We start from the raw sequence: 26,555 nt of genomic DNA, 5'->3' as shown, positions 1-26,555 counted from the left end.
CTCGTTCCAGCAAGTCAACATCCTTCCTAAACTGAGGGGCCCAGAACTGGACACAGTACTCGAGGTGTGGCCTAACCAGTGCAGTATACAGGGGCAGAATGACCTCCCTGCTCCTGCTGGCCACACTGTTCCTGATGCAGGCCAGGATGCCATTGGCCCTCTTGGCTGCCTGGGCACACTGCAGGCTCATGTTCAGCCTGCCATCGACCAGTACCCCCCAGGTCCCTCTCTGCCTGGCTGCTCTCCAGCCACTCTGACCCCAGCCTGTAGCACTGCATGGGGTTGTTGTGGCCAATGTGCAGAACTGGGCACATTAAATCCACTTAATGCATAGAGTTTATACAAGCTTGAGGTCAGAGCAAAGTGAAGAAAATACCCATTGTGCAAGGCTGCCTTCCCCCCATTTCTTTGACTTTTCCCAGCATGGTTTCAGTTTCTCTGCATTATCTCATTATGTCAGCAATAACTAAGTCATGTTTTCTCTGCTTGCTTTACACAACTGCAGGAAATACTAGCAATGAAAAGTGAGCATTCTGAATGTATTCACAGAATGACTGGAAAAGTTTAATGCAACACATACATTTCATTTGATATATACACTTCTGTGTATGCTTTGCTGAACAATGGTATTCTTGAAAGTAACTGTTCAGTGCTTTGTTAGAAGAGCACAGGAGTGCTAGCCACATTTTTGATGCTTTTACATTAAATGTAGTAAAAATATTTTTATTAAACAGCACATAGAGTTCAACATGGAAAAAATATTGTTCAAGATGCTCAGCTGAACAGTTATTCTTGGAGAGCTTTCCATAGAGACTCCTTTTCAGAATAACACAAATAGCCTATAACTGACATCTGCACACGGAATGCTGGTCAAGAATAGCCATCTTATTTTGCAATAACTATCCCAGTCAAGTGGAAGCACAACACAATTTCAAGACTTGGATACTTCTTAATGATCTCAGTAATTCATAAACCAAAATATTACCCTCATTTCCTTAGATATTTTAGATAAATCTACTTTTTTACATTGCCATGTAATTCTGGGTTTTGTTTTAATGAAACAAGAAACACTGCAGATCTTGCAGCTGTGGAGTGCTGCTGCTGAGCTGTTCTAACAATACAGGCTCATTTTTTTTTACTATGGTGCTATCACTCTGTGACAAAACACTTTTGAAATACAATGCACAAAAAATCCTGTGAAACACAATAAGCCAAAACTCTGACTCTTCACTTTGGGAATGTTTTATTTCTCTTAGGTACAGGAACAAGAGGACACAGTCTCAAGTTGTGCCAGGGGAGGTTTAGGCTGGATGTTAGGAAGAAATTCTTCATAGAGAGAGTGATTGGCCATTGGAATGGGCTGCCCAGGGAGGTGGTGGAGTCACCATCACTGGAGGTGTTTAAAGAGAGACTTGATGGGGTGCTTGGTGCCATGGTTTAGTTGATTAGGTAGTGTTGGATGATAGGTTGGACTTGATGACCTCAAAGGTCTCTTTCAACCTGGTCTAGAATAAACCATTTATTTAGAATAAACCAAACCAGGTTGGAAGAGACCTTCAAGATCATCACGTCCAACCCATCAACCAATCCAACCCACCTAAACAACTAACCCATGGCACCAAGCACCCCATCAAGTCTCCATCTATTCTATTCTATTCTATTCTATTCTATTCTATTCTATTCTATTCTATTCTATTCTATTCTATTCTACTCTACTCTACTCTACTCTACTCTACTCTACTCTACTCTACTCTACTCCATTCCATTCCATTCCATTCCATTCCATTCCATTCCATTCCATTCTAAAAATGAATAGATATATTAGTGTGTATCACCCTGGATTTATTTGTGTGTACCTTTCATGCTGATTGATAGAAGAACTTAGAGGAAAAAAATATAACAACAATAATAATTAGAACTGCTAAAGTTGGTTACAAAGGTGTTGAAATGTAAATAAACACATTACAGACAGGTAAGAGAGGAAGAAGATGATGATGGTTCCTCTTCTCAAAAGCATGTGTAAGACAGAGGGGAAAACACTGAGCTACAAGAAGAGAACTGTTAACACTTAGAAGAGTAATATGTGTAATCACTGACCTGTCATGGTTTACACATACCAACCTGAAGACAGTCATGGGAGAGCTAATGAATGTTCACCCTTACACTGCCATAAGAAAAACCCAAACCCCAAACCCCCCCTCCCCCCAAACAAACAAACCCAAACCAAAACAAAACCAACCCCCTGGGGTGAACGAAAGGCAATGCTTCCCTGGTGTATCCCATTCAGGCATAAATGTAACATCTCAAGTTTACTCACTGGATTTAAGTAGATCAAGTAGCATTAACCCAAATTTCATGTAAGCAAGTACACTTTCATTCTGTCAATCAGAGTTAGTACAGATGTGTCCTGATCTGCGAGTAGCTTATCTCATTCGCAGAGTGAAACATCAATAAAGGTATTGAAGATCACAGTTCTGCACTAGCTTGACCTTTTCATCCTGTGGTTTCCTAATTTCATTGTTGTTAAAACTTTTTAATGTCTCATAGCTGATCAGGTAGCTCAGCAAGGCTGCTGATAACAAGTCCAAGTGGCATTCAACAAGTCCAAGTGCTGGGTGCTGCACTTTGGCCATGGCAATCCCATGCAGAGCTACAGGGTGGGGTTAGAGTGGCTGGAGAGCTCCCAAACAGAGAGGGACCTGGGGGTACTGATTGACAGCCGCCTAAACATGAGCCAGCAGTGTGCCCAGGTGGCCAAGAAGACCAATGGCATCCTGGCCTGCATTAGGAATAGTGTGGCCAGCAGGAGCAGGGAAGTCATTGTGCCCCTGTACTCTGTATTGGTTAGGCTGCGTCTTGAGTACTGTGTCCAGTTCTGGGCCCCTCAGTTTAAGAAGGGCATCAAGACACTTGAACATGTCCAGAGAAGGGCAACAAGGCTGGGGAGAGGCCTTGAGCACAGCCCTGTGAAGAGAGGCTGAGGGAGCTGGGATTGTTTAGCCTGGAGAAGAGAAGGCTCCGGGGTGACCTCATTGCCCTCTACAACTACCCGAAGGGTGGTTGTAGCCAGGAAGGGGTTGGTCTCTCCTCTCAGGCAACCAGCACCAGAACAAGGGGACACAGTCTCAAGCTGTGCCAGGGGAGGTTTAGACTTGAGGTGAGGAGAAAGTTCTTCACCAAGCGAGTCATCCATCATTGGAACAGGCTGCCCAGGGAGGTGGTGGAGTCACCGTCCCTGGAGGTGTTCAAGAGGGGACTGGACGTGGCACTTGGTGCCATGGTCTAGTCATGGGGTCTGCAGTGACAGGTTGGACTCGATGATCCTCGAGGTCTCTTCCAACCTTAGTTATACTGTGATACTGTGATAAGGTTGGAAAAGACCTCAAAGGCCACTGTGTTTAAAATGCTTTGCTACTCCACGGTGGCATGAAGAACATGGCTCTTAGAATGTAGTTACAAATCATGTTGTCATCCAAGGCAATTGCTCTCTCTGGCCATGGATTACTACTACCACTTCACTCGTGCATAGGAACAAGTATATGAAGCAGTACTTTTAAGTCAGGTCACTGAAATACTGTGAAGAAAACAATCTTTCAGCAATACTGACCCTGCAGTTTATATCACTTCAGTGATTTTGTGCTCAGGGCTGCTACAGTTGTCTAGTTAGAGGTTAAGCAGTGAGAAACTGCTGAGAATGGCAAAGGGAGGGACAGGGATTTTTAACCCTGTTTTACATTTGAAGCAATCTGTAAGTGAGCTCAAAGCTGGCTTTGGGACAGTGGGGGTGATCAACTGTCATGGTTTGTCACTTATGCATTACGTTGGGTCACATGGCATAGAGCAATTATGGGGTTTCCATTGCCTCACAGGGCAAACTCTCATTTTCTGCCCATTATAAAACAACATCCATGGTTTCCTGGGAAGCCCAAGGGCCTTATGAAGGCTGACACCTTGTAATTATTTTTGAACAGTTTAGTTACCCATCTCTTCTCTGAACCACAAACATGCTCAGTGTGGTGACCTGCTAAAAGCCACTGGACTGCAGCCAAACCCTTCCCCGAGTACTTCTTGGTTGGAATGCTTTTGTCTTTTAGGATTGAGGGATCAATAGCTGGGGGATTACAGCAGGCCTGTATGTCCTCCCAAAGCTGCTGATTGGACCATGTGTGGTGGCTGAGAGTGACCCCCAGCTGGCCCCTGGCTCAGTCCATAGGGTTTGAATGGACCCAAGGTTTTTTCCCTTCTCTCATAAGCCTTAAGTAAATACACTGTAGTAAACAGAGAAAGGATATTACTGTTGCAAGCCAGCTGTACTGGCATGAATAAAAAACAACCTTGAAGACCAGCCTTTTAAATTGACTCCAAACCTACACTAATGTTTCTCTTTTCTAGTTTTATGCAAGGGCAGTGGAGATGCCAGCTGAACCCTGGGAAAAATTCCAGCAGCTTTGGATGTCTTTTGCTTCCTGCTGGGAGGGCAAAGCTTTGCACTGTCACCTTGTTGGTGGAGGATTAAGAAAAGGCAGAGGGCTATGGCCTGCTCCTCCTGTAGTCTTCAGCATGCTACAAGTCTTTTTGTCTGCATTATGCTTTGAGAGCAGCACCCAACAGATGGAATGGGGGACTGCAGATTCTGCCACCATTTTTCTGAAGATGAAGCAAAACAAAACATTGTACATTCCTGTGTGAGAGAAGATTTACTGACTGGAAAGTGGCACTTTAAAACAGAGAGACACATATAATGGAGTGCACAGTATCAAACAGGATGTTACTCCTGTCATTTAATTTGGAATTTATCTCCTCACAAAGGTATTCTTTTTATAACTCTACACTGGAAATGTTGGATTTTTATATTTATTTTTTTTTTACTATTTAAACCAAAATGATTAAAAGAGAAGGATCCAGGGAGACCCCTTCCAATACCTGAAGGAGGCCTACAAGAAGGATGGAGAGGAAGTGATTGCAACTATACAACTGTAGTGATAGGGTGAAGGGCAATGGTTCTAAATTAGAGAAGAATAGATTTAGATTGGATGTTAGGAACAACAGGAGAAGTGTTAGGAGAAGTGTGGCCAGCAGGGCGAGGGAGGTGATTCTCCCCCTCTACTCAGCCCTGGTGAGACCCCACCTGGAGTACTGCCTCCAGTTCTGGAGCCCCTATTACAAGAGGGATGTGGAGGTGCTGGAACGTGTCCAGAGAAGGGCCACAAGGATGATCAGGGGGCTGGAGCACCTCTCCTATGAGGACAGACTGAAGGAGTTGGGGCTGTTCAGTCTGCAGAAGAGAAGGCTCCGAGGTGACCTAATTGTGGCCTTCCAGCATCTGAAGGGGGCCTACAGGAAGGCTGGGGAGGGACTTCTCAGGATACAGGTAGTGATAGGACTAGGGGGAATGGAATGAAGCTGGAGGTGGGGAGATTCAGGCTGGATGTGAGGAGGAGGTTCTTCACCATGAGAGTGGTGAGACCCTGGAATGGGTTGTCCAGGGAGGTGGTTGAGGCCCTGTCCCTGAAGGTGTTTAAGCCCAGGCTGGATGAGGCTCTGGCCAGCCTGCTCTAGTGTGGGGTGTCCCTGCCCATGGCAGGGGGGTTGGAACTAGATGATCCTTGTGGTCCCTTCCAACCCTGACTGGTACTATGATACTATGATACTATGATCTCTTTCAAGCCAAACCATTCTATGATTCTAGGATTATGTAATGTGGTCATTGGCTGCATATGATTCCTCAAGTCACAGCATAAAAAGTTAATAGAATAAATGGTGCAGTTTAGCTATAATGACATAAATAATAATAGCATCTTTGTGTATTTCAGAACTTTTCACCTCAAGGCTCACACATGCAAATATGTAGCCTACAGTAGGCCCAGTGTACTGAAAACCAGCTTGTATTTAACTCCTTTTAAAGCATGAGGAAGCAGGGTAACTGACTTGAAGAAATTCTTCATCTATCAAATAATATGATGAAGGGCACAAATGGCTTCTGTACTAACACACCTGGTTCTCTGGATGAGAGCCCAGGTGAGCAGGGAGGCCAGTGCCAGGTACTGAAGCAAGAGGAACCAGCTGTCCCACTGCTTCACAGATGTGTTTCCACAGTGGAAAATTCTGTGTCTATTACCAGCCCTTGCCAGCATCAAGACATCTATTTTTTTGATGCAGAGTTTAGTTACATCCTTTAGCTCTTGATGGCACTAATTCAGTAAAACTGTTTGACATTGGCATCCTTGATGGCTGTTGTTGCATCTTTGCCAGCTGGGGACTGGGATGAACATCACCATCACTTAAATTGTAAAGCATTGAAACAAACTTTTGAGTTATTCCACAAATGTTAATGAATTTTACTGCAAACCGTGGTTTTCCTGAGTGAGCATTATCTACTTTCTGCTTGCTTCAGTCTTTTGGGGAGGAAAGGCAGTAGGCAGGTGTGGGGGGTTGACCCTGGCTGGATACCAGGTGCTGGTCAAAGCCACTCCATCATGCCCCTCCTCAGCAGGACAGGAAACAGAAAATACAACAAAAGGTTCATGGGTCAAGATAATGTCAGGGAGATCACCCCACAGTTACCATCCTGGGTAAAACAGACGTGGTGAAATTGGTTTAATGTGTTACCAATCACATGAGAAATAAACCCAAATCTTAAAACATTTTCTCTCCTCTTGCCCCTTCTTCCTGTGTGTAACTTTACTCTAAATTTCTCTACCTCCTCCCACTGAGTGATGCAGGGGGATGAGGAATGGGGGATGAGGAATGGGGGATGAGGAATGGGGGATGAGGAATGGGGGTTGCAGGCAGTTCATCACGTTGTCTCTGCCACTCCTTCCTCCTCACACTCTTCTGCTGCTCCAGCATGGAATTTCTCTCATGGGAGACAGTCCTCTACAAACTTCTCTAACATGGGTCTTTCACATGAGTTACAGTTCTTCATGAACCACTCTAGCACAGGTCATTTCTGTTAAGTCCTTCAGGAACATACTGCTCCATCATGGGTTCCCCACAAGGTCAAAAGTCCTGCCAGCAATCCTGTTCCAGTGTGTGTTCCTCCCCACACATGTCCACAGGTCCTGCTAGGAACCTGTTCTAGCATGACCCATGGGGTCACAGCCTCCTTCAGGCATCCTAAAAGTTCAGAAGTTCAGGTTGTGTTCAGTGTCTGCTATTTTCAGACACCCCTCTGCTGATTTACAGCAAGATCCAAGGTAAAGCACTTAGCAGAGGCCCTTTGTGGTTTACATACACATAGATAAGGTGAACTGCCTGGTTCTTCCTTTGCTATTCCAACTCCCTCTTAGATAATTCTTCCTTTGTAAAGGCACTAACTACCTCCTTTTAATCTCATCAAGAGGCACTACAACTGTTGCTAATGGGCTTGGCCTTGGCCAGCAGCAGGTCTGTCTTGGACTCTGTTGGACATGAAGGAAGCTTCCAGCAGCTTCTTACAGAAGCCACCCCTGTAGCCCCACCACTACCAAAACCTCACCAAACAAATCAGTCAGTGACTGCAAAGGGAAGCTGGTGGTGAGGAGCTGGAGTTACATGGAAACTTGGAGGCTAGTGCATGTTGTGACCTGGCACCACAGATCCTTTCCTCCAGCTACCAGACTGTTAATACATAACTGTGATCTCCACTATGAGATGGCATTCCCAAAAGATGCCCATTTCAGGGATGACACAAAGGCCCAGGGTACTGAGGCCTGCTGAAGTAAAGGGAGGACAGGGGGCAGTGCTTTACACCCAGAGCAGTGGAATTTATTCATGTGTTACAGAATCCTAGAATGCATCAGGTTGGAAAGAACTCTCCAAGGTCATCTTGTCCAAGCCCCCTGCACTGAGCAGAGACATCTTTAACTAGACCAGGTTGCTCAGGGCCCATCAAGCTTGACATTGAATGTCTGCAGGGATGGGGCCTCCACCACCTCTCTGGACAGCCTGTTTCAGTATTTCATTGCCCTCATTGTGAAGAACTTCCTCCTTATGTCCAATCTACATCTGTCCTGCTTTAGTTTAAAACCATTTGCCCTCATCCTATTGCTACATGCCCTTCTAAACAGTCCCTCCCCAGCTTTCTTGTAGGGCCCCTTCAGGTACTGGAAGGCCACTACAAGGTCTCATAAGGTCTCCACAGAGTCTTGTCTTCTCCAGGCTAAATAACTCCAACTCTCCCAGTCTGTCTTCACAGGAGAGGTACTCCAGACCTCTGATCATCTTTGTAGCCCTACTCTGGACCCACTCCAGCAGGTCCGTGTCCTTCCTGTGTTGAGGACTCCAGAGCTGGACACAGCAGTGCTGGTGAGATCTCACAAGAGCAGAGTAGAGTGGTGGAATCACCTCTCTCAGTCTGCTGGCTTTTTCTGATGCAGCCCAGAATAGTTTGCCTCCTGGCACATTGCTGGCTCATGTCCAGCTTCTCATCCACCAGCACCCTCAAGTCTTTTCCTGCTGCTCTCAATCTTCTCATCCCCCAACCTGTACTGATAACAAGGATTGCCCCAACCCAGGTGCAGGACCTTGCACTTTGCCTTGTTGAACCTCATAAGGTTCTCCTGAGCCCACTTCTCTACCCTGCCTAGGTCCCTCTGGATGCCATCCCAGCCTTCAGACTTACCAACAGCACCACTCAGCTTGGTATCATCAGCAAACTCGATAAGGGTGCACTTGATCCCACTGTCCCCATCGCTGATGAAGATACTAAACAGCACAGGAGGAGACTTGATGGGGTGCTTGGTGCCATGGGTTAGTTGTTTAGGTAGTTTAGGATTGGTTGATGGGTTGGATGGACACGATGGTCTTGAAGGTCTCTTCCAACCTGGTTTGGTTTATTCTAAATAAATAAAATAAAGGTTTATTCAGCACGGGCCCCTGGAGGACAGCACTTGTCCCCTGCTTCCGTCTGGACACTGAGCTGCCAGCCCCTGCCCGCTGGGTGTCACCACCCGGCCAGCTCCTCAGCCACCAAACAGGCCACCCGTCAAAGCCACACCTCTCCGATTCAGAGAGAAGGATGTGGGGGCCTGTGTCAAAGGTTTTATGGCATTCTAGCTACACGATGTCCGTTGTTCTTCCCTTGTCCACTGACCTACTCAGCCCATTAGTAGAAAGCCACAAGGCTGGTGAGGCAGGACTTGCCCTTGGTGAGGCGATGCTAGCTGTCTCGAATCACCTCCCTGTCCTGCAAGCGCTTTAGCATAGCTTCACGGGGCCTTTGAAGACAGACTGAGAAGGCGCGGGCAAGCGGGCCAGCTCCGGGCGGTGCTGTGAGCTGTGCTACCACGCACCGCCGGCCGCCAGCAACCCCCGCTGCCTCGCAGGCCCCTCTCTGCTCCCTAGTTCCCGGCGCCGCCTGGTGGCCGACGGCGGAGCGGCGTGCGGAACCGCGCTATCGGCGCTTCTGTTTCCGGCGGAGCCAGGGCAGGAGGCACCGCGGCGGCGGCACTGGGCCGGAACATGGCGGCGCGCTGGGTCGGCCGCTGCTTGCGCGGCGGACAGGAGAGGCGCCGTGAGTGGCGGCGAGCGGGGCCGGGGGTGGGCGTGGTGGGATTCCGGGTGGGCGTGGGGCCGGGCTGGCTTCAGGCTCGTTCTGCGCCGATGCTTCTGAGGTGCCTGACTTGGGGCGATGGGGCCTGGCCGTGCGGTCTCCCCTGAGCCTCCTCTCCAGGCTGAGCAACCCCAGCTCTCTCAGCCTCTCCTCATAGGGCTGTGCTGCAAACCCCTCCCCAGCTTTGTTGCCCTTCTCTGGACACGCTCCAGCAAGTCAACATCCTTCCTAAACTGAGGGGCCCAGAACTGGACACAGGACTCAAGGCGTGGCCTAACCAGTGCAGTGTACAGAGGCAGAATGACCTCCCTGCTCCTGCTGGCCACACTGTTCCTGATGCAGGCCAGGATGCCATTGGCCTTCTTGGCCACGTGGGCACACTGCAGGCTCATGTTCAGCCTACCATCAACTGGCACCCCGAGGTCCCTCTCTGCCTGGCCACTCTCCAGCCACTCTGACCCCAGCCTGTAGCACTGCATGGGGTTGTTGTGGCCAATGTGCAGAACCCGGCACATAGATGTGTTGAAATCTCATGCCATTGGATTCTGCCCATCTGTCCAGCCTGTCGAGGTCCCTCTGCAGAGCTCTCCTACCCTCTAACAAATTTACTGATGATAGACTCAATCCCCTTGTCCAGATCATCACTAAAGATACTGAACAGGATGGGGCCCAGCACTGATTCCTGGGGGACTCCACTAGTGACTGGCTGCCAGCTGGATGTGGCACCATTCACCATCTCTGTCTGGGCTTGGCCCTCCAGCCAGTTCCTAACCCAGCACAGAGTGCTGCTGTCCAAGCCATGAGCTGACAGCTTGGCCAGCAGTTTGCTGTGGCCAAAGGTGTCAAAGGCCTTGCTGAGGTCCAGGTAGACTACATCCACAGCCTTCCCCACATCCACCAGGCAGTCACCTGAGCATAGAAGAAGATCAGGTTTGTCAGGCCAGACCTGCCCTTCCTAAATCCACACTGGCTGGGCCTGATCCCTTGGCCATCCTGTAAGTGCTGTGTGATTGCACTCAGGATGACCTGTTCCATGATCTTGCTTGGCACTGAGGTCAGGCTGACAGGCCTGGAATTCCCTGGCTCGTCCAACTGGCCCTTCTTGTGGTTGGGCACCACCTTGGCCAGCTTCCAGTCTTCTGGGACCTCTCCAGTGAGCCAGGGCTGCTGAAAAATGATGGAGAGTGGCTTGGCCAGCTCCTCTGCCAGCTCTCTCAGCACCCTAGGATGGATCCCATCCGGTCCCATGGACTTGTCGGGATCCAAGTAGCTAAGGAGGTCTCTAACTGCTTCCTCCTGTACTGCAGGGAACTATGCTGCTCCCTGGCTCCATCTGCCAGCTCAGGAGGCCAGTTGTCCAGAAGACAACCTATCTTGCTATTAAAAATTGAGGCAAAGAAGGTGTTAAGTACCTCTGCCTTTTCCTCCTCTTTAGTTACAATATTCCCCTCCATGTCCACTAAGGAGTGGAGGTTGTCCTTGCCCCTCCTCTGGCCATTAATGTATTTGTAGAAGGACTTTCTGTTGTCCTTCACAGCAGTGGCCAGTCTGAGCTCTAAATGGGCTTTTGCTTGTCATAATTTTTTTCCTACATGACCTAGCAACATCCTTAAACATTTCATGGGTGACCTCTCCTTCCTTCCAAAGATGGTACACCCTCTTTTGTTCCCTTAATTCGCTCAGAAGCTCATTGCCCATCCAGGCTGGCCGTCTGCCCCGGCAGCTCATCTTCTGGCACATTGGCACAGCCTGTCCCTGCGCCTCCAAGAGTTCTTCCTTGAAGTAGGTCCAGCCCTCCTGGACCCCTTTGTTTTTAAGGGCTATTTCCCAAGGTACCTTCTGAGTTAGTTCCTTGAGTAACCTGAAGTCCACGCTCTGGAAGTCCAGAGTGGAGGTTTTATTGCTGCCCCTCTTAGCTTGACTGCATATTGAAAGCTCAATTACCTCATGGCCTCTGGACCCCAGACAGCCTCCAACCACCACATCTCCCACCAGCCCTTCTCTGTTTGTAAAAAGAAGGTCAAGCAAAGCCTTACCCCTGGTAGGCTCACACAGCAGCTGGGATAAGAAGCTATCCTCCATACACACATACCTCCTCTCTGCTGTGTTAAGTTCGCAGCAGACATCAGGCAGGTTAAAATTGCCCATAAGAACAAGGTCTGGTGATCTTGAGACAGCCTTTAGCTGCCTATAGAATAATTCATCAACCTCTTCATCCTGGTTGGGTGGTCTGTAACAGGCTCCAACCAGGATGTCAGCCTTGTTAGCCTTCCCTCTAATTCTCACCCGCAGGCATTCAACCTGGTCATCCTTAATCTCTAGTTCCATGGGATCTAGTGCCTCCCTGATGTACAGGGCCACCCCTTCACCCCTTCTCCCTTGTCTGTCTCTCCTGAAGAGCCTGTAGCCATTGATTACAGTGCTCCAGTCATGTGAGTCATCCCACAACGTTTCTGTGGTGGCAACTGCATCATAGCTTTCCTGCTGTACCAAGGCTTCCAGCTCCTCTTGTTTGTTACGCATACTGTGTGCATTAGTGTACATGCACTTCAGCTGGGCTGCTGTTTTCACCCCTGACTCCAGCTTATCACCCTCCGACTCCTGTCTGGGGAGGACTGGTTTCAGCCCCTTCCCTCTTCAAAGCATGTCTTCCTTTCTTTAAACAACATCTTATACAGGGGCTTCAAAGGCTCCTTATTACTTATTTGAGCTCTTTCCTTTTGCTAGGGTTCATCACCACACCAGCTGTTTCACGACTGACATCAGAGGAGGTGATTCAGATGCGTAATGAGCTCTTCACCAAGGAGAAAGAGAGGCAGTTGTCTCTTCATCCACGAATTGAGAAAATTGAAGTAAAGTACACTGGGAAATCACACCCTGGCAGCCTGTTTATAATGAACAAAGCTTTGTCTACTCCCTACAACTGTGCCATGCGTAAGTGGATGGATTCTTCAGTTAATGTTGTGCCACTGATCATGAAAGTTGTGCCACCAGTTGAAGTAGGTGTCAGCTCAATTTGAAATGTTAATGTTACTGACATTTGAATGACCAAGATTACAGACATGCATTCAAAATATTAATGTTTGGTGAGTTTAAAATGCATCTGTACTGAAATGAGTTAGCAGAAACAGCTAATTTTTTGTAGGCTTTGTTAGCAGCATGTCTTTCCAAGTCATTTACAAAATGTTTTGACAGATAACTCTGTTCTTGCAAAGCAGGAGTCTGCACTTCTGGCTGAGAAATATGCTTAATAACTGTGTAATACTGTTTCACTTTCTTTAGACTTAAGTGAATGGCATTGCAAGAAGTCTGTTCTAGCTCTTGTGGATGGTGAAGTTTGGGATATGTACAGACCCTTAACTAAGTCATGTGAAATTCAGTTCCTTACTTTCAAAGATGAAGATCCAGAGGAAGTAAACAAGGTAAGTCTATATCTTTTCTCATTGTAGACAACCTTGATTATGACTACTTGATTCCTTATGCCCTTTCCAGTTCCATGTTCATCTGCTTTCCTGAATTTGGTGGTTGTGAAAGTTCTGATGTTTTAAATGGTCGTTTGGCTCATCATGGTTGTCATTAGCTGGACCAGAGTGTGAGGTGGGTCATGTGTGGGCCTCCCTTTCAACCTGTATTCTTGTATTATTCTTTGATTTTGTAGAAATACAGAATTGTTTTGGCTGGAAAAGACCTCTAAGATCATGGAGTCCAACTGATCTTGGCCCATTGATCCATCCTGTCCAGATCCCTTAGCAGAGGCTTCCTGCGCTTGAGCAGATCAACACTGCCAGCTTAGCATCGTCTGCAGACTTAGAGGGTGCACTCATCCAGATCATTGATAAAGATATTAAAGAGGCCTTTCAGATTTAAATACCTCCTGGGAAGATCTGGTTTGCATTTGAAGTGCAGTTATGGTTGATTTTTAAGGTTTTTTTTCCAGTTGATTCTGTATGGAGAATCATCTCCAAACAGAAGGTTTCAGTTACTAAAGAAAGTAATGCTTGTGTTAACTGCTAGATTTGCATGTCATTCTGTTAAATGTTGATACCCTTTGGAGTAAGGAGCTGGTGTTCTTCTGCTATGGGTTAGCTTCTGGGTCATAAATCTGTGTTTTGAAATTCTCTCTCCAGGCCTACTGGCGTTCCTGTGCCATGATCATGGCCTGTGTCTTAAAGCGGGCATTCAAGGACGAGTACTCAGTGAGTCTGATTAAAGCTCCAGAAGTGCCAGGTGATCTAAGTGCTTTATACTGATTGTCTTGTCTATTGCTGCTTCTTACATGAGTGTCTAATAGCATCACCAAACAAAGACTTGGATTGAAGACACATAGCATTGATCTACATATTATGTGTTGTTGTTGTAGCCTTTAATTTATAGTAATCACACTGAAAGCAGTTTTGTTCTGAGGTACAGAAAATTGATCTGTGTTGCAACTGCATTTCAGGCCACTTAGGATTCTGTATCTGGAGTATGTCACAAAAGGACACAACCTTTTCATTGTGAAGGTACATGAGTAAGGTATTTAGAAGATGTGATGTGTTTCTGTGACATTTGCTATAATTACATAAACCTGTGAGCACTTCGAGTTACTGAAAATGACCATGTACTCATCAAGTTGGAAGATTATTGAAGTAGAGGCAGGCTTAGTAACAACTTTTTCTCATCTGTGGCCCAATTTGGGATTTAAAAAAGTGAGAAAATGCTCAAGGGGGGAGGCTATTTAAATAAGAAAGCCTGTGTGGTTACAAATTTCATATGTGAGAAAGCTGGTTGCTGTTGATATGGAGTCTCCTACAGTTGGTTCCCTTTTCAGCAGTTTCAGCATTTGTCTTGATTGCTAAATATAGACTAGTTCCATAAGGATTTAGAATAATCCTGCATGTGCTGTCCTGTATCAGTACACTGTATGTATAGAAGTGATGTGAGTTTACTGTGTTCATAAGATTGATTTTTAAGATGCTAGTAACTGAGTAAATTGACACACAGAGCATTTGAACAACTGCCACAGAAATGTGTGCTGCCCTTTTCAGACATTTGTCCCATCATTGCATCATTGATGAGCATTTTACTTCAGCTCTGATGTTGCCTGATTTCTCTATTACAACTAAAATTACTTTTAGTGTAGCTTGTATGCAAAAAGAAAAAAAATGTGAAATGTTTTCAGAGTTTTTTAGTGTTATATTGATGGAGTTGTGTTACAGTGACCTTACATTAAAACTCATTTCACATTACTTTCTTGTTCAGTGAAACAAGAGTGATACAGGTTTAATCTGCCATTTGACTGTACAATCCCAGGTGAAAACTTACATTTTGTGATGAATTTCATAGGTTGTGAAATCATAGAATCAATAAGGTTGGAAAAGACCTCAAAGATCATCAAGTCCAACCTGTCTCATGACTGTCTCATGTCACCTCATGACTACTAAACCACGGCACCAAGTGCCACGTCCAATCCCCTCTTGAACACCTCCAGGGACGGTGACTCCACCACCTCCCGGGGCAGCACATTCCAATGGCTAACAACTCTCTCTGTGAAGAGCTTTCTCCTCACCTCAAGCCTAAACTTCCCCTGGCACAGTTTGAGACTGTGTCATCTTGTTCTGGTGCTGGTTGCCTGGGAGAAGAGACCAACCTCCTCCTGGCTACAACCACCCTTCAGGTAGTTGTAGACAGCAATAAGGTCTCCCCTGAGCCTCCTCTTCTCCAGGCTAAACAATCCCAGCTCCCTTAGCCTCACCTCATAGGCTTGTGCTCGAGGCCTCTCACCAGCCTTGTTGCCCTTCTCTGGATGCATTCAAGTCTCTCAATGTCCTTAAATTGAGGGCCCCAGAACTGGACACACTACTCGAGGTGCGGCCTAACCAATGCAGAGTACAGGGGCACAATGACTTCCCTGCTCCTGCTGGCCACACTGTTCCTGATGCAGGCCAGGATGCCAATGGCATTCTTGGCCACCTGGGTGCACTGCTGGCTCATGTTCAGCCAGCTGTCTGACTACCCCCAGGTCCCTTTCTGCCTGGCTGCTCTCCAACCACTCTGTCACCAGCCTTTAGCACTGCATGGGGTTGTTGTGACCAAAGAACAGCACCCAGCACTTGGACTTGTTGAATGCCATCATGCTGGACTCTACCCATCTGTCCAGCCTGTCAAGGCCCCACTGGAGAGCCCTTCTACGCTCTAACAGATCAACATCTGCTCCCAACTTGGTTTCTTGAGATTGCTCTGTTTTCCTTCTCGCTCATTTTGTACACACATATAAGAAAGAATATATTATGACAGTGAAACATGCCTTGTTGCAAACTTGAATGTTCTTTTCTTTGGAATTGCAGTGATCTCTGGAGCTTTCTGTTATGATGTAATTTTGGACAATAGACTGAATGACTGGAAACCAACAAATGTAAGCACAGTAACTTCTTGCCTGAAAAGTTAGATGGCTTGCATACTTGTCCAGTGGCTCTTTTTAACGAGGGAGAGTGGGTGGTGAGGTGTGTGTGGTTTGGGTTATTTTTATTGGGTATATCTAGTACTAGTATCATTCTTAGGTCAGGTGTACTCTTTGGAAACTAGTCTCTGCATTTATCACATTCTGGCTCTCATTGCAGAGTGCTCTTGGAGGGCACACATTGTTTTCATTTCAGATGAAATGAAGCCTTGAGCTGTCTTTCAGATGCTTACAGGTTTTAGGTCTGTGGGGCTAGACCAAGTTCTAGTTAGAAGTGCAATTCCAAAAACTGTTGATGTGGCTGTTGGGACTTCAGTGCCATCTTTGTTACTATACAGATCTGCTCCTCAGCTGATTTTGCCTGGTAATGTAGATGCAACTGTAGTCTTTGTGTGAGTAGAGCCCTCTGAAAAGAAAAAGGTGTGTACTATGTGTGTTTTCACCTAGTTATTTACAACATCATCAGTTTATTGTTGTAAAAGAACTGTGGGCACATTTAGCTGCAGCTCTATTCAATAGCTTGCTTATATTTCATGATGTTCAGTAAATAATCTAAGCCCTCCAAGTCTCATAACTTTACTTGGTAGCTGGTGTGATCACAGGTGTTTTACTTGTCTATTCTTGTTCTCATGCCCAAAGATCAGCAGAGGTGTGTATAGCTAACAAAGCAGTTACTGTACAATGGAGAATTTTTCTTCAATATGTTCTTGTATTTGAAGTAATTTACTGTGAAGTATTTTCTACATCACACTATACATGTAAATTCTCCTAATAACTGTTTCCTATTTATCAATAAATATGAGTATGCAGATTTGTGGGTTTTGGCCCAAGGTGGTCAATTCCTGTTTATTAATTATTCAGTACTATTTTGTCCTTTGATTTCCATCACAATAGAGGTACTTTATAAGAGGAGTCACGACCCTGGGATACACAGAGCAATGTTTAATGGTAGCAAGGCTGTGTGTGCTATATATTGTGTTGGGAAAATCTGAGGAGTTTTACTCCAATTAATATATATTGGTTTAGATAGAATAGAATAGAACAGAATAGAATAGAATAGAATAGAATAGAATAGAATAGAATAGAATAGAATAGAATAGAATAAACCAGGTTGGAGGAGACCTTCAAGATCATAGCGTCCAACCTATCAATCAACACCACCTAATCAACTAACCCATGCAACCAATCACCCTGTCAAGTCTCCTCCTGAACACCTCCAGTGATGGTGACTCCACCACCTCCCCGGGCAGCCTATTCCAATGGGCAATCACTCTCTCTGTGTAAAACTTCCTCCTGACCTCCAGCCTGAACCTCCCCTGGTGCAGCCTGAGACTGTGTCCTCTTGTTCTGGTGCTGGCTGCCTGGGAGAAGAGACCAACCTCTGCCTGTCTACAACCTCCCTTCAGGTAGTTGTAGAGAGCAATAAGGTCACCCCTGAGTCTCCTCCTCTCCAGGCTAAGCAGCCCCAGCTCCCTCAGCCTCTCCTCATAGGGAGATGGGAAAATGCTTATTGATTTGCCTGAGCAGTGAATCAGTCAATTTAAATGGTGATGATCTTTAGCAGTCTGTTGCTGATAAATACCAAGAGTTACAATCCTGCAGCAATATTCCTATGTTTAGGGTTTCTGGTAGATGATTCTTGCTTTTGAGTGATACTTAGAGCTGTGTGAGCACTGCAGCTGTGAAAGAGTTGTAACAGTTTGTGTATGTATCAACTGTTTTTAGGACAACTTCCGTTCTCTTACAAAGGATGCTGGAAAGCTAATACACAAAGACTTGCCATTTGAACCCCTGCTTGTTGAAGCAAAAGTGGCACGTGAAATGTTTCAGCATAACAAGTAAGTGTGTGAGTTTGCCTTCCCTGTAGAAAGGTGATTAGAAGTTAATTTAAATACCTGCCTGGTTTTGTAAGTCTGAAATAAAATCATAGAATCGTAGAATGGTTTGGGTTGGCAGGGACCTTCAAAGGTCATCTAGTGCAACCCCCACTGCAGTCAGCAGGAACACCCTCCAGAGCCTTGGGGATCTCCAGGGGTGAAGTCTAAACTACCTGCCCTGGGCAACTTCTTCCAGTGTTCCACCACCCTGATGCTAAAGAACTTGTTCCTAATATCCAATATAAATCTATTCTAATTCAAAACCATTGCCCCTCATCCTATCACTACAGGCCTTTGTAAACAGTCCCTCTCCAGCCTTCTTGTAGGCCCCCTTCAGGTACTGGAAGGCATCTGCAAATTTACTGAGGGCATTCTCAATCCCCTTGTCCAGATTACTGATAAAGATATCAAAAGAACTGGCTCAAATACTGAGCCTCGGGGACATCACTTGTGACCAACCACCAACTGGATTTAACTCCATTCACCACAACTGGAAGCTTGTAATTAGGAATGTCAAGTTATGTACCCCCTTCAGTCATCACTTCTCCCACTGCTGAGTGAACATGTCTCTCTTCCCTTTGTCACGCTTCACCATTTCATTTTTAATACTTTCTCTAGCAGCCAGCAGCAGACATCTTTACTGGATGGCTTTGTGACAAATGGGAAGACTAGATATTAAAGCTGAGGGGTTTTATAAGCCTTTTTTTTTGTCTTCTCCAGATACAAAATGGAGATGATAGAAAGGAAAGCTTCTCAGAGTAAGGATGGAACTGTAACATTACACAGGTGAGCAAACCAATTCTCATTCTCTCGTTATTCAGTGGAAGAATTGATTATATTGCAAATTCTCTCTGCAGCTGGGAAGAGTAAGTTATTTGTGATGATTCTCAGTTTAGAAAACAGTTTTTTCATTGATGTAGAATAGAATAGAATAGAATAGAATAGAATAGAATAGAATAGAATAGAATAGAATTAGACTAGACTAGACTAGAATAGAACAGAACAAAATGGAATAGAATGGAACAAAATGGAATGGAATGGAATGGAATGGAATGGAATAGAACAGAACAGAACAGAATAGAATAGAATAGAATAGAATAGAATAGAATAGAATAGAATAGACCAGATTTCCCCCCCCTATTTTTATTCCCCCCCCCCCCCCTTGTTTTTTGATACTTAACACTTGGTGGATCTCACTACATTTCTATTTCTTGTTATGTTAAAAGTAGAAAGTGCCAGAGAGGTCTTACTGCTTTAAGTGCTTTTACATAAAATCCAAATGAACTCCTAGTGCTTGTCAGGTTAAATAAACTAACAACCAAAAGCATGTTTGAAAACAAGAGTTAGCATTGTACAGTGGATTTTTCTTCCAAAGTTGTCAAGAGCTTCCTAATTGGCAAGCTATTGCCTTGTAGTGGTGGAGATGAGAATGGAGCTGGCTCCTGGAATACAGTTTAAGATGTAAATGTTCTTTGGCTGGAGGCAGGAAGTTTGTATTGCAACTAGCTTAGGCTAGTGTAGGATATTCACTTTTCCAGATGTCTAAATTGTTCTGCATTTGATTTTGGAGTTCACATCTCTCAAAAGAAACAGATGTCTCTGCAGTGATGATTCTTGACATTTTAGAATAATGGATCTGTTGTTCCTCCATCCCCTGTCCCTAGTTTGCTTAACAAGAGGGAAAATGGGCTTACCTTACCTGTTGATTTCTGGGAGAAGTTTGTGCTGAATAGTCTTTTGCTATACATCTTTTTGTCTCACTTTTCTCAAATGGTTTGCAGTTTACCAAAACCTGGAAGGGAAATCCCTCTGCAGGTTGTAAATGCTGTGCAATGGAAAAATGTGTGATTTTGGAGAGAAATCTGTTTCTGGTGAATGATGGAGTTATCCTCCTTATTAAGCCAATATAACTTCAAAGATTTGTTAAACCTAGGATCCTCCTATTAGGCCTGAGCTTTAAATTTAATAAATCAATTTTAGGATATTGAGTGACATGTACTTTGCATCAAGAAACTTAGAAATGATGAAGTGGGGATTTGGTTAGATATGGTCTGAGAGTTGTGTGGATTTTCTTTCATCTGCTCTATAGATGACAATTTACTAATCAAACAAAAAACCAATAGGCTTGTACTTCTCTGTGAGTGTATTTGACATAGAGTTGTTTTTTCCTCCTATCAGGTTTGGTGACTTTGTAGATGTTAGTGAAGGCCCTCATATTCCAAGGACAAGTTTCTGTTTCCAATATGAGATAACAGCAGCCCATAATCTTCAGACTAACCAATCTGAATTGATGAGAAGGTTCCAGGGTGTGTCCCTGCCATTCCACCTGAAGGTAACAAATCCATTTTGTCCAGGTTTTCCTTCTTTAAGTTAGGGCTTGCTTTCTGATCTTTATTACATGTTCTGCTGTTAGCCAAGCCTAATTCAGAGCTGAGAATGGTAGGGGAAAGGGAAGATGCAGATGACTTAGGTTGGATATTTGGGGTTCAATTTCCTGGAACTATTCCTGGATGTGAAATCAGAACTAGAAAAGTCTGCATCAGAGGGCCCTTGATGTTATTATTTACTGCTGAAAGATTGTTTTAGATGTGCAGTTTCTGCATGGATATATTATTCACCTTAATTAGTTGTGCAAGGTAATCTTCTATAACTGAGGCTGCTGACAGTGTTCACTCAGATGCAGCAAGTAAGTGGTATGTGTTTTAAGTTCAACAAAAGCAGGTGTAGAGTCCTGCACCTCGGGAGGAATAACCCCATGCACCAGCACAGGTTAGGGATTGACCTCCTGGAAGCAGCTCTGTGGAGAAGGACCTGAGAGTTCCAGTAGACAAGAGGTTACCTGTAAGATAGCAGTGTGCTTTTGTGGCCAAGAAGGTCAATGGTATCATGGGGTACACTGAGTGTGACCAGCAGGTTGAGAGAGGTTCTCCTCCTCCTCTATTCTGCCCTATGAGGTCACATCTGGAGTATTGTGACCAGTCCTGAGCTTCCCATTTTGAGAGACTGGCTACTACTGAAGAGAGTCCCATGGAGGGCTACAAAGATGATGAAAAGACTGGAGCACCTCCCTTAAAAGGAGAGGCTGAGAGACCTTGGTCTATTTAGCCTGGAAAAGAGAAGATGAATAGGGGAACTTAATAATGCTTATAAATATCTAAAGGTGGCTGCCAACGGGATAGGGTCAGACTCTTTTCAGTGGTGCCCAGTGATAGGACAAGGGACAGTGGGCACAAACTAGAGTACAGGAAGCTCCACCTGAACAGAAAGAAAATCAATCTTTCTTTGAGTGTAATGGGGCACAGACTGCCCAGAGAGCCAGTGGAGTCTCTTTCTCTGGAGACTTTCAAAACCTGCCTGGATGTGTTCCTGTGCAATCTGATCTAGGTGAACCTGCTTTAGCAGGGGGATTGGACTAGATAATCCCCAGAGATCCTTTACAACCCCTTCCATTCTGTGATTCAGTGAAATGCAGAACTTTGAATTTATACTTGTGAATGTGGAGTAGAAATCAAAGCAGAAATTCCAAAGTAGAAATTAACAGTAACACAAAAAGTGCTGGTGCTAATCAGCCTTTAGCAAAGGCTTTGCAGAACTACCTATGGGTGCAGGCAGGAGTCTCCCATTTCTGTTGGCTTACACGATTTTGACCTGTGGTCTCACATGTGTGGTGTTGTCTCAGTTGGGGACATTTTCAAGGGACAGGTGGGCACTGAGTTCCTAAACCTCATCTCTGTGTACCCTTCCTCATCATAAGAGTTTAACTCCCATTTTAGCCCCTTGCCCTCTCAATGATTCCACATAAGGAATGAATACGATCAGCAGATTTTAGTTCAAGTCCCCCGGAGGAAAACGGACAAATTGGACACTGAAATCTTAAACAGTAATGCCTGAATTGGGGATTGTTACATCATTTCTGTGTACTTGTCAGAATCTGTTGTGTGAGAAGAGTTTTGTTTTTCCATTTGGGTTTTGTCTTTTGGCCTCCAGTAACATCATCTAATGACATTTAATACAGGCTCACCACGTCGTGTGGCACAAACTGCTGGAAAGATCCAAGAGGCTGGTAAGTTATTAGTGATGAAGTACAGCTTGCCAAATATAAAGGTATGCTTTAGCAGAGTAGAATTTGAATGATCAATCAAAGAAGATTCCTTTAGGAATGGAAATGTTCACAGGTGAAGAAAAATCAGATGTACATGAAATCTCTTATGCTGTTGTTAATTATTATCACTTTAAACTGTATTACTGTTTTTCAAAGCCATTTCTACAGTTAATGTTGGTATCAGACATTTTTTTACTGTTTTAATTATGAGCATGAAATAAGAAACCTAAAAATTGGAGTAACACTTCTTTACACTTACCTAGACTTTGTGTAGCAGCAAGTTTTCTGCAGTGGGTTTCACAGAATGCATAGAAGATGTTTCTTACAAGGAAATGCAAGGTTAAAATCTACTACCACTGAGTGACCCTAAGTGGATGTTACTGGAGATGAAAGGGAGGGCTGTTTCAGTAAGCTGCATAAATGCACTAGTTTGATTATTTAGTGCCTGTTTGAAACCTACAAGGAAAAGAGTGTGTTCAAGAGGGGATTGGATGTGGCACTTGGTGCCATGGTCTAGTAAGCATGAGGTCTTGGGTGACAGGTTGGACTTGATGATCTTTGAGGTCTTTTCCAACCTTGTTGATTCTATGATTCTATGATTCTAAAAGCTTCTTGCAAACATACTTGTGGTAGAGAAAAAGAGTTTCAAAGTTGAAATGTGATGAGCTAAGAGAAGCTTTACAGTGACTGAATAAATGGAACTGTAAAATATAAGCTGCATATAACCAGAGAGTCACTTTCAAGGCATAGGCTTATGTGTGGGAAATACTTACAAAAATTAAACAGCAGATCTTTTGGAGCTTTCAGATCAAGTATTTTCCTTATTTGTGTGGCACAAAAGAGGAAAAGAAAAGCCATGAATCCAGGAGGAAAAAAAAAAGCTGTGTATCTACTGAACTTGTTAGCCAAAGATGTGTCCAGAGCCTAACCTGTGATATTTTTCTGTGAAATTAGTTTGAAGATGCTTTGTCATTCAGGTTGTTTAATTTTGGAGACAATATTTGTCTTTGTAGACTGTCCTTTCTTGTTACAATGACAGCATGTGGTGGTGATTTCCAGGATCAAGGGCAATTAAATCATGTTTAAAAATATAACAGAATTTGTTATGTTTCTGTAGGTCACTGAAGAAAAATGTTTGGAAACGGCAGAACATCAGGAGGCAAAAGGTGGAAGTGAAGAAGAAAAACTATCAGTATAAATTAACCTCTAAATGTACATAATAAAACGTGTCTTTTTACATGACTTATTTATGCTGCATATAAAAATGTCTTGGCTAATTAATTTGAATTCTATGGCCCAGCAAATGGAGGACAGCCAGGCTGTCAGGCTCAGTCAGTCTGGGTTTATGAAAGGCAGGTCATGCTTGGCTAACCTCATCTCTTTCAACAGTAAGGTGACCCTCTTAGTCGATAAGGGGAAGGCTGTGGACTTTACTAAAGCATTTGACACTGTCTCCCACAGCATATTCCTGGAGTTTCTGGCTGCTCATGGTGTAGATGAGTGGATGCTTCTCTGGAAAAAAACTGGCTGAATGGTTGGGCCTAAAGAGTGGTGGTGAATGGAGTTAAGTCCAGTTGGTGGCCAGTCAAAAGTGGTGTTCCACAGGGCTCGGTACTGGGGCCAGTCTCATTTAATATCTCTATCAATGATCTGGGTGAGGGAATTGAGAGCTCCTTTAGTAAGTTTGCACATGACACCAAATATTGGGCAGCAGTGTAGATCTGCTTGAAGATAGAAGGCTCTACAGAGGGGCCTGGACAGGGTGGATTGATGGGCTGAGGCCAATTGTATGAGGTTCAATAAGGCCAGATGGTGGGTACTGCACTTCATTCACAACATCCCCATGTAACTCTACACGCTTGCAGGACAGTGGCTTCAACTACCTGGCAGAGAGAGACCTGGGGGTGCTGGTTGACTGTCAACTGAATATGGGTCAGCAGTGTGTTCAGGCGGCCAAGAAAGCCAACTGTGTGGTGGCTGGTATGAGAAATAGTACAGCCAGCAGGAGTATGGAAGTGATTGTGCTCCTGCACTCAGCACTGGTGAGGCTGCAGCTTGAGTCCTGTGTTCAGTTTTGGGCCTCTCACTACAAGAAAGTCAGTGAGTTGCCGGAGTGTGTACAGAGAAGGGCAACAAAGCTGCTGAAGGGACTGAAGCAAAAGTCTTACAAGAAGGGGCTGAGGGAACTTGGATTGTTTAGTCTGGAGAAGAGGAGGCTGATGGCAGACCTTGCTCTCTGCAATTACTTGAAAGGATGTTGTAGTGAGCTGGGTGTTGGTCTCTTCTCCCATGTGGCAAGTGACATGGTGAGGGGAAACGGCCTCAAAGTGCATCAAGGGAGGTGTAGTCTGGACATAAGGGAAAGGTTTGCTGATGGGCTTCTGAAGTGTTGGAGCAGCCTGCCCAGGGAAGTGTTTCAGTTGTCATCCCTGGTATTTGAAAGATGTGTGGATGTGGTGCTTAGGGACATGTTTTAGCAGTAGTCTTGGCAGTGGTAGGCTGGTGGTTGGACCTGATGATCTTGAAGCTCTTTTCCATGCTAAACAATTCTGTTGTATGACCTAAACCATGGATACATCGAATGCTAGTATCAAACATTTCAGTCCACTTGACTGTCACTGTGAAAAAAAGGAAGGGAATATAAGGTAATATTTGTTTGGGGTGATAACTCATCTTGCAAGTTAATCTTGTCCTTTTGTTGATGGCAGTTAACTGCCCAGATGCCTTCATTTGTGATTAGTGTATATTTGGGCCTACAGACTGTAGCTGAAGTGGCATTTGGAAAGGGCATTGATAAAATGTCAAGACCCCTTGTCTGGTCTTCAATGAAGCATCTAGTTTCAGACTTGATGTGATTGTTCCTTTTTGGAACTTCCTGATGAAATTCTACAGAGCTTTTTGCCACTGCAATATAAAGGTGACACAAATAGTATCTTTAGGGGAAAGAAATAGGAAAGAAATAGGAAAGAAATAGGAAAGAAATAGGAAAGAAAGAAAAAGAAAGAGAAAGAAAGAAAGAAAGAAAAGAAAGAAAGAAAGAAAGAAAGAAAGAAAGAAAGAAAGAAAGAAAGAAAGAAAGAAAGAAAGAAAGAAAGAAAGAAAGAAAGAAAGAAAGGAAGAAAGAAAGAAAAAAAGAAAGAAAGAAAGAAAGAAAAGAAAGAAAAGAAAGAAAAGAAAAGAAAGAAAGAAAGAAAAAGAAAAAGAAAGGAAAGAAAGAAAAGAAAGAAAAGAAAGAAAAGAAAAGAAAGAAAGAAAAAGAAAAAGAAAGGAAAGAAAGAAAGAAAGAAAGAGAAAAAGAAAAAGGAAAGAAAGAAAGAAAAAGAAAGGAAAGAAAGAAAAGAAAGGAAGAAAGGAAAGAAAGGAAAAAAAGGAAAGAAAGGAAAGAAAGAAAGGGAAGAGAAAAGAAAGGAAGAAAGAAAGGAAAGAAAAAGGAAAAAAAGAAAGGAAAGAAAGAAGAAGGAAAGAAAAAAGAAAGAAAGAAAGAAAAAAGGAAAGAAAGAAGAAAGGAAAGGAAGAAAGAAAGGAAGAAAGAAAGGAAAGAAAGAAAGGAAAAAAGGAAAGAAAGAAGAAGGAAAGAAAAAGAAAGAGGAAAGAAAGAAGAAAGGAAAGAAAGGAAAGGAAAGAAAGAAAGAGGAAAGAAAGAAGAAAGAAAGGAAAGAAAGAAAGGAAAAAAAGGAAAGAAAGAAGAAGGAAAGAAAAAAGAAAGAAAGAAAGAAAAAGAAAAAGGAAAGAAAGAAGAAAGGAAAGGAAGAAAGGAAGAAAGAAAGGAAAGAAAGAAAGGAAAAAAGGAAAGAAAGAAGAAGGAAAGAAAAAGAAAGAAAGAGGAAAGAAAGAAGAAAGGAAAGGAAAGAAAAAAGAAAGAGAAAGAAAAAAGAAGGAAGAAAGAAAGGAAAGAAAGGAAAAAAAGAAAGGAAAGAAAAGAAAGAAAGAAAAAAAAGAAAGAAAGAAAGAAAGAAAGAAAGAAAGAAAGAAAGAAAGAAAGAAAGAAAGAAAGACAGACCCTTTCAGAAGCCCATAAAGGGTTACCAAAGATTATTATTTTACTCATTTTAATTTCCTGCCAGAATTTAAATTAGATTCTCTGTTGTGTTTATGGTTCAAGAGATTCCAGTACACAACTCTGTAATTGTAATTGCTTTACTAATATGAAAATAGCAGAATGTATAAACTGAAAAGTTCTTTTGAGTTTAATATTTTCTGCTGTACAAATGTAATTAAAGATGATTTTTTTTCCCCCCCCAAGAATAGTACCAGGAATGTGATCTATTACTTGTATCCCCAGAGGTAGAAGATCTGTTACACATTTTAATTCTTTGATATTTAAATAGGGTGACTTAATTAAATTTTACAAGGGGGTTTTGTTAGATGATGCTTCCTGGCACTTTGCATTTTCATTTCTAGTTCATTAGAGCTGTTCTCATTATACCAGAAGATATTATTATTATTACTTTGTGAAGTGCAAATATTTTCTCTGTGCTGCTATTAACTGCACCACTTACTTTCTCATTGATTTGCACTAGTTTTGTAAAAGCAGGGTAGCAGTTCAGTAAAAGACATTGAGGGAAGGAAATCTTGCTTAGCTTAACTGAATTAAGTAACAAGCAC

The 26,555-nt window shown here is 43.9% G+C and overlaps 1 protein-coding gene across 1 annotated transcript; it reads left to right on the top strand.

The window, feature by feature from the left end:
• The first annotated feature begins 9,409 nt into the window (after positions 1 to 9,409).
• On the top strand, positions 9,410 to 24,911 carry MRPL39 (mitochondrial ribosomal protein L39). The gene is made up of 10 exons (XM_068144458.1): positions 9,410 to 9,493; positions 12,260 to 12,466; positions 12,815 to 12,954; positions 13,660 to 13,759; positions 15,859 to 15,926; positions 17,697 to 17,809; positions 18,569 to 18,634; positions 20,027 to 20,180; positions 21,864 to 21,911; positions 23,068 to 24,911. Exons 1-10 carry the CDS (start codon positions 9,442 to 9,444, stop codon positions 23,146 to 23,148), a joined length of 1,029 nt encoding a protein of 342 aa, XP_068000559.1. The 5' UTR covers positions 9,410 to 9,441; the 3' UTR covers positions 23,149 to 24,911.
• Positions 24,912 to 26,555: the final 1,644 nt, after the last annotated feature.

The sequence above is a fragment of the Melanerpes formicivorus genome, unplaced genomic scaffold (genome assembly GCF_026170545.1).
Source record: "Melanerpes formicivorus ecotype bairdi unplaced genomic scaffold, bMelFor1.0.p_v2 SCAF_11, whole genome shotgun sequence".
Classification (NCBI taxonomy): Eukaryota; Metazoa; Chordata; class Aves; order Piciformes; family Picidae; genus Melanerpes; species Melanerpes formicivorus.
The sequence above is the reverse complement of the archived record's forward strand: the minus strand, read 5'-3'. Positions and strand labels throughout refer to the sequence as shown.

Bases quoted from the DNA above. Each gene is read 5' to 3' on its own strand.
- MRPL39 (XM_068144458.1), top strand. From the start codon at position 9,442: ATGGCGGCGCGCTGGGTCGGCCGCTGCTTGCGCGGCGGACAGGAGAGG. The intron at 9,494-12,259 runs GTGAGTGGCGGC...TCCTTTTGCTAG, and splicing joins CGGCGGACAGGAGAGGCGCC to GGTTCATCACCACACCAGCT. The intron at 12,955-13,659 runs GTAAGTCTATAT...TTCTCTCTCCAG, and splicing joins ATCCAGAGGAAGTAAACAAG to GCCTACTGGCGTTCCTGTGC.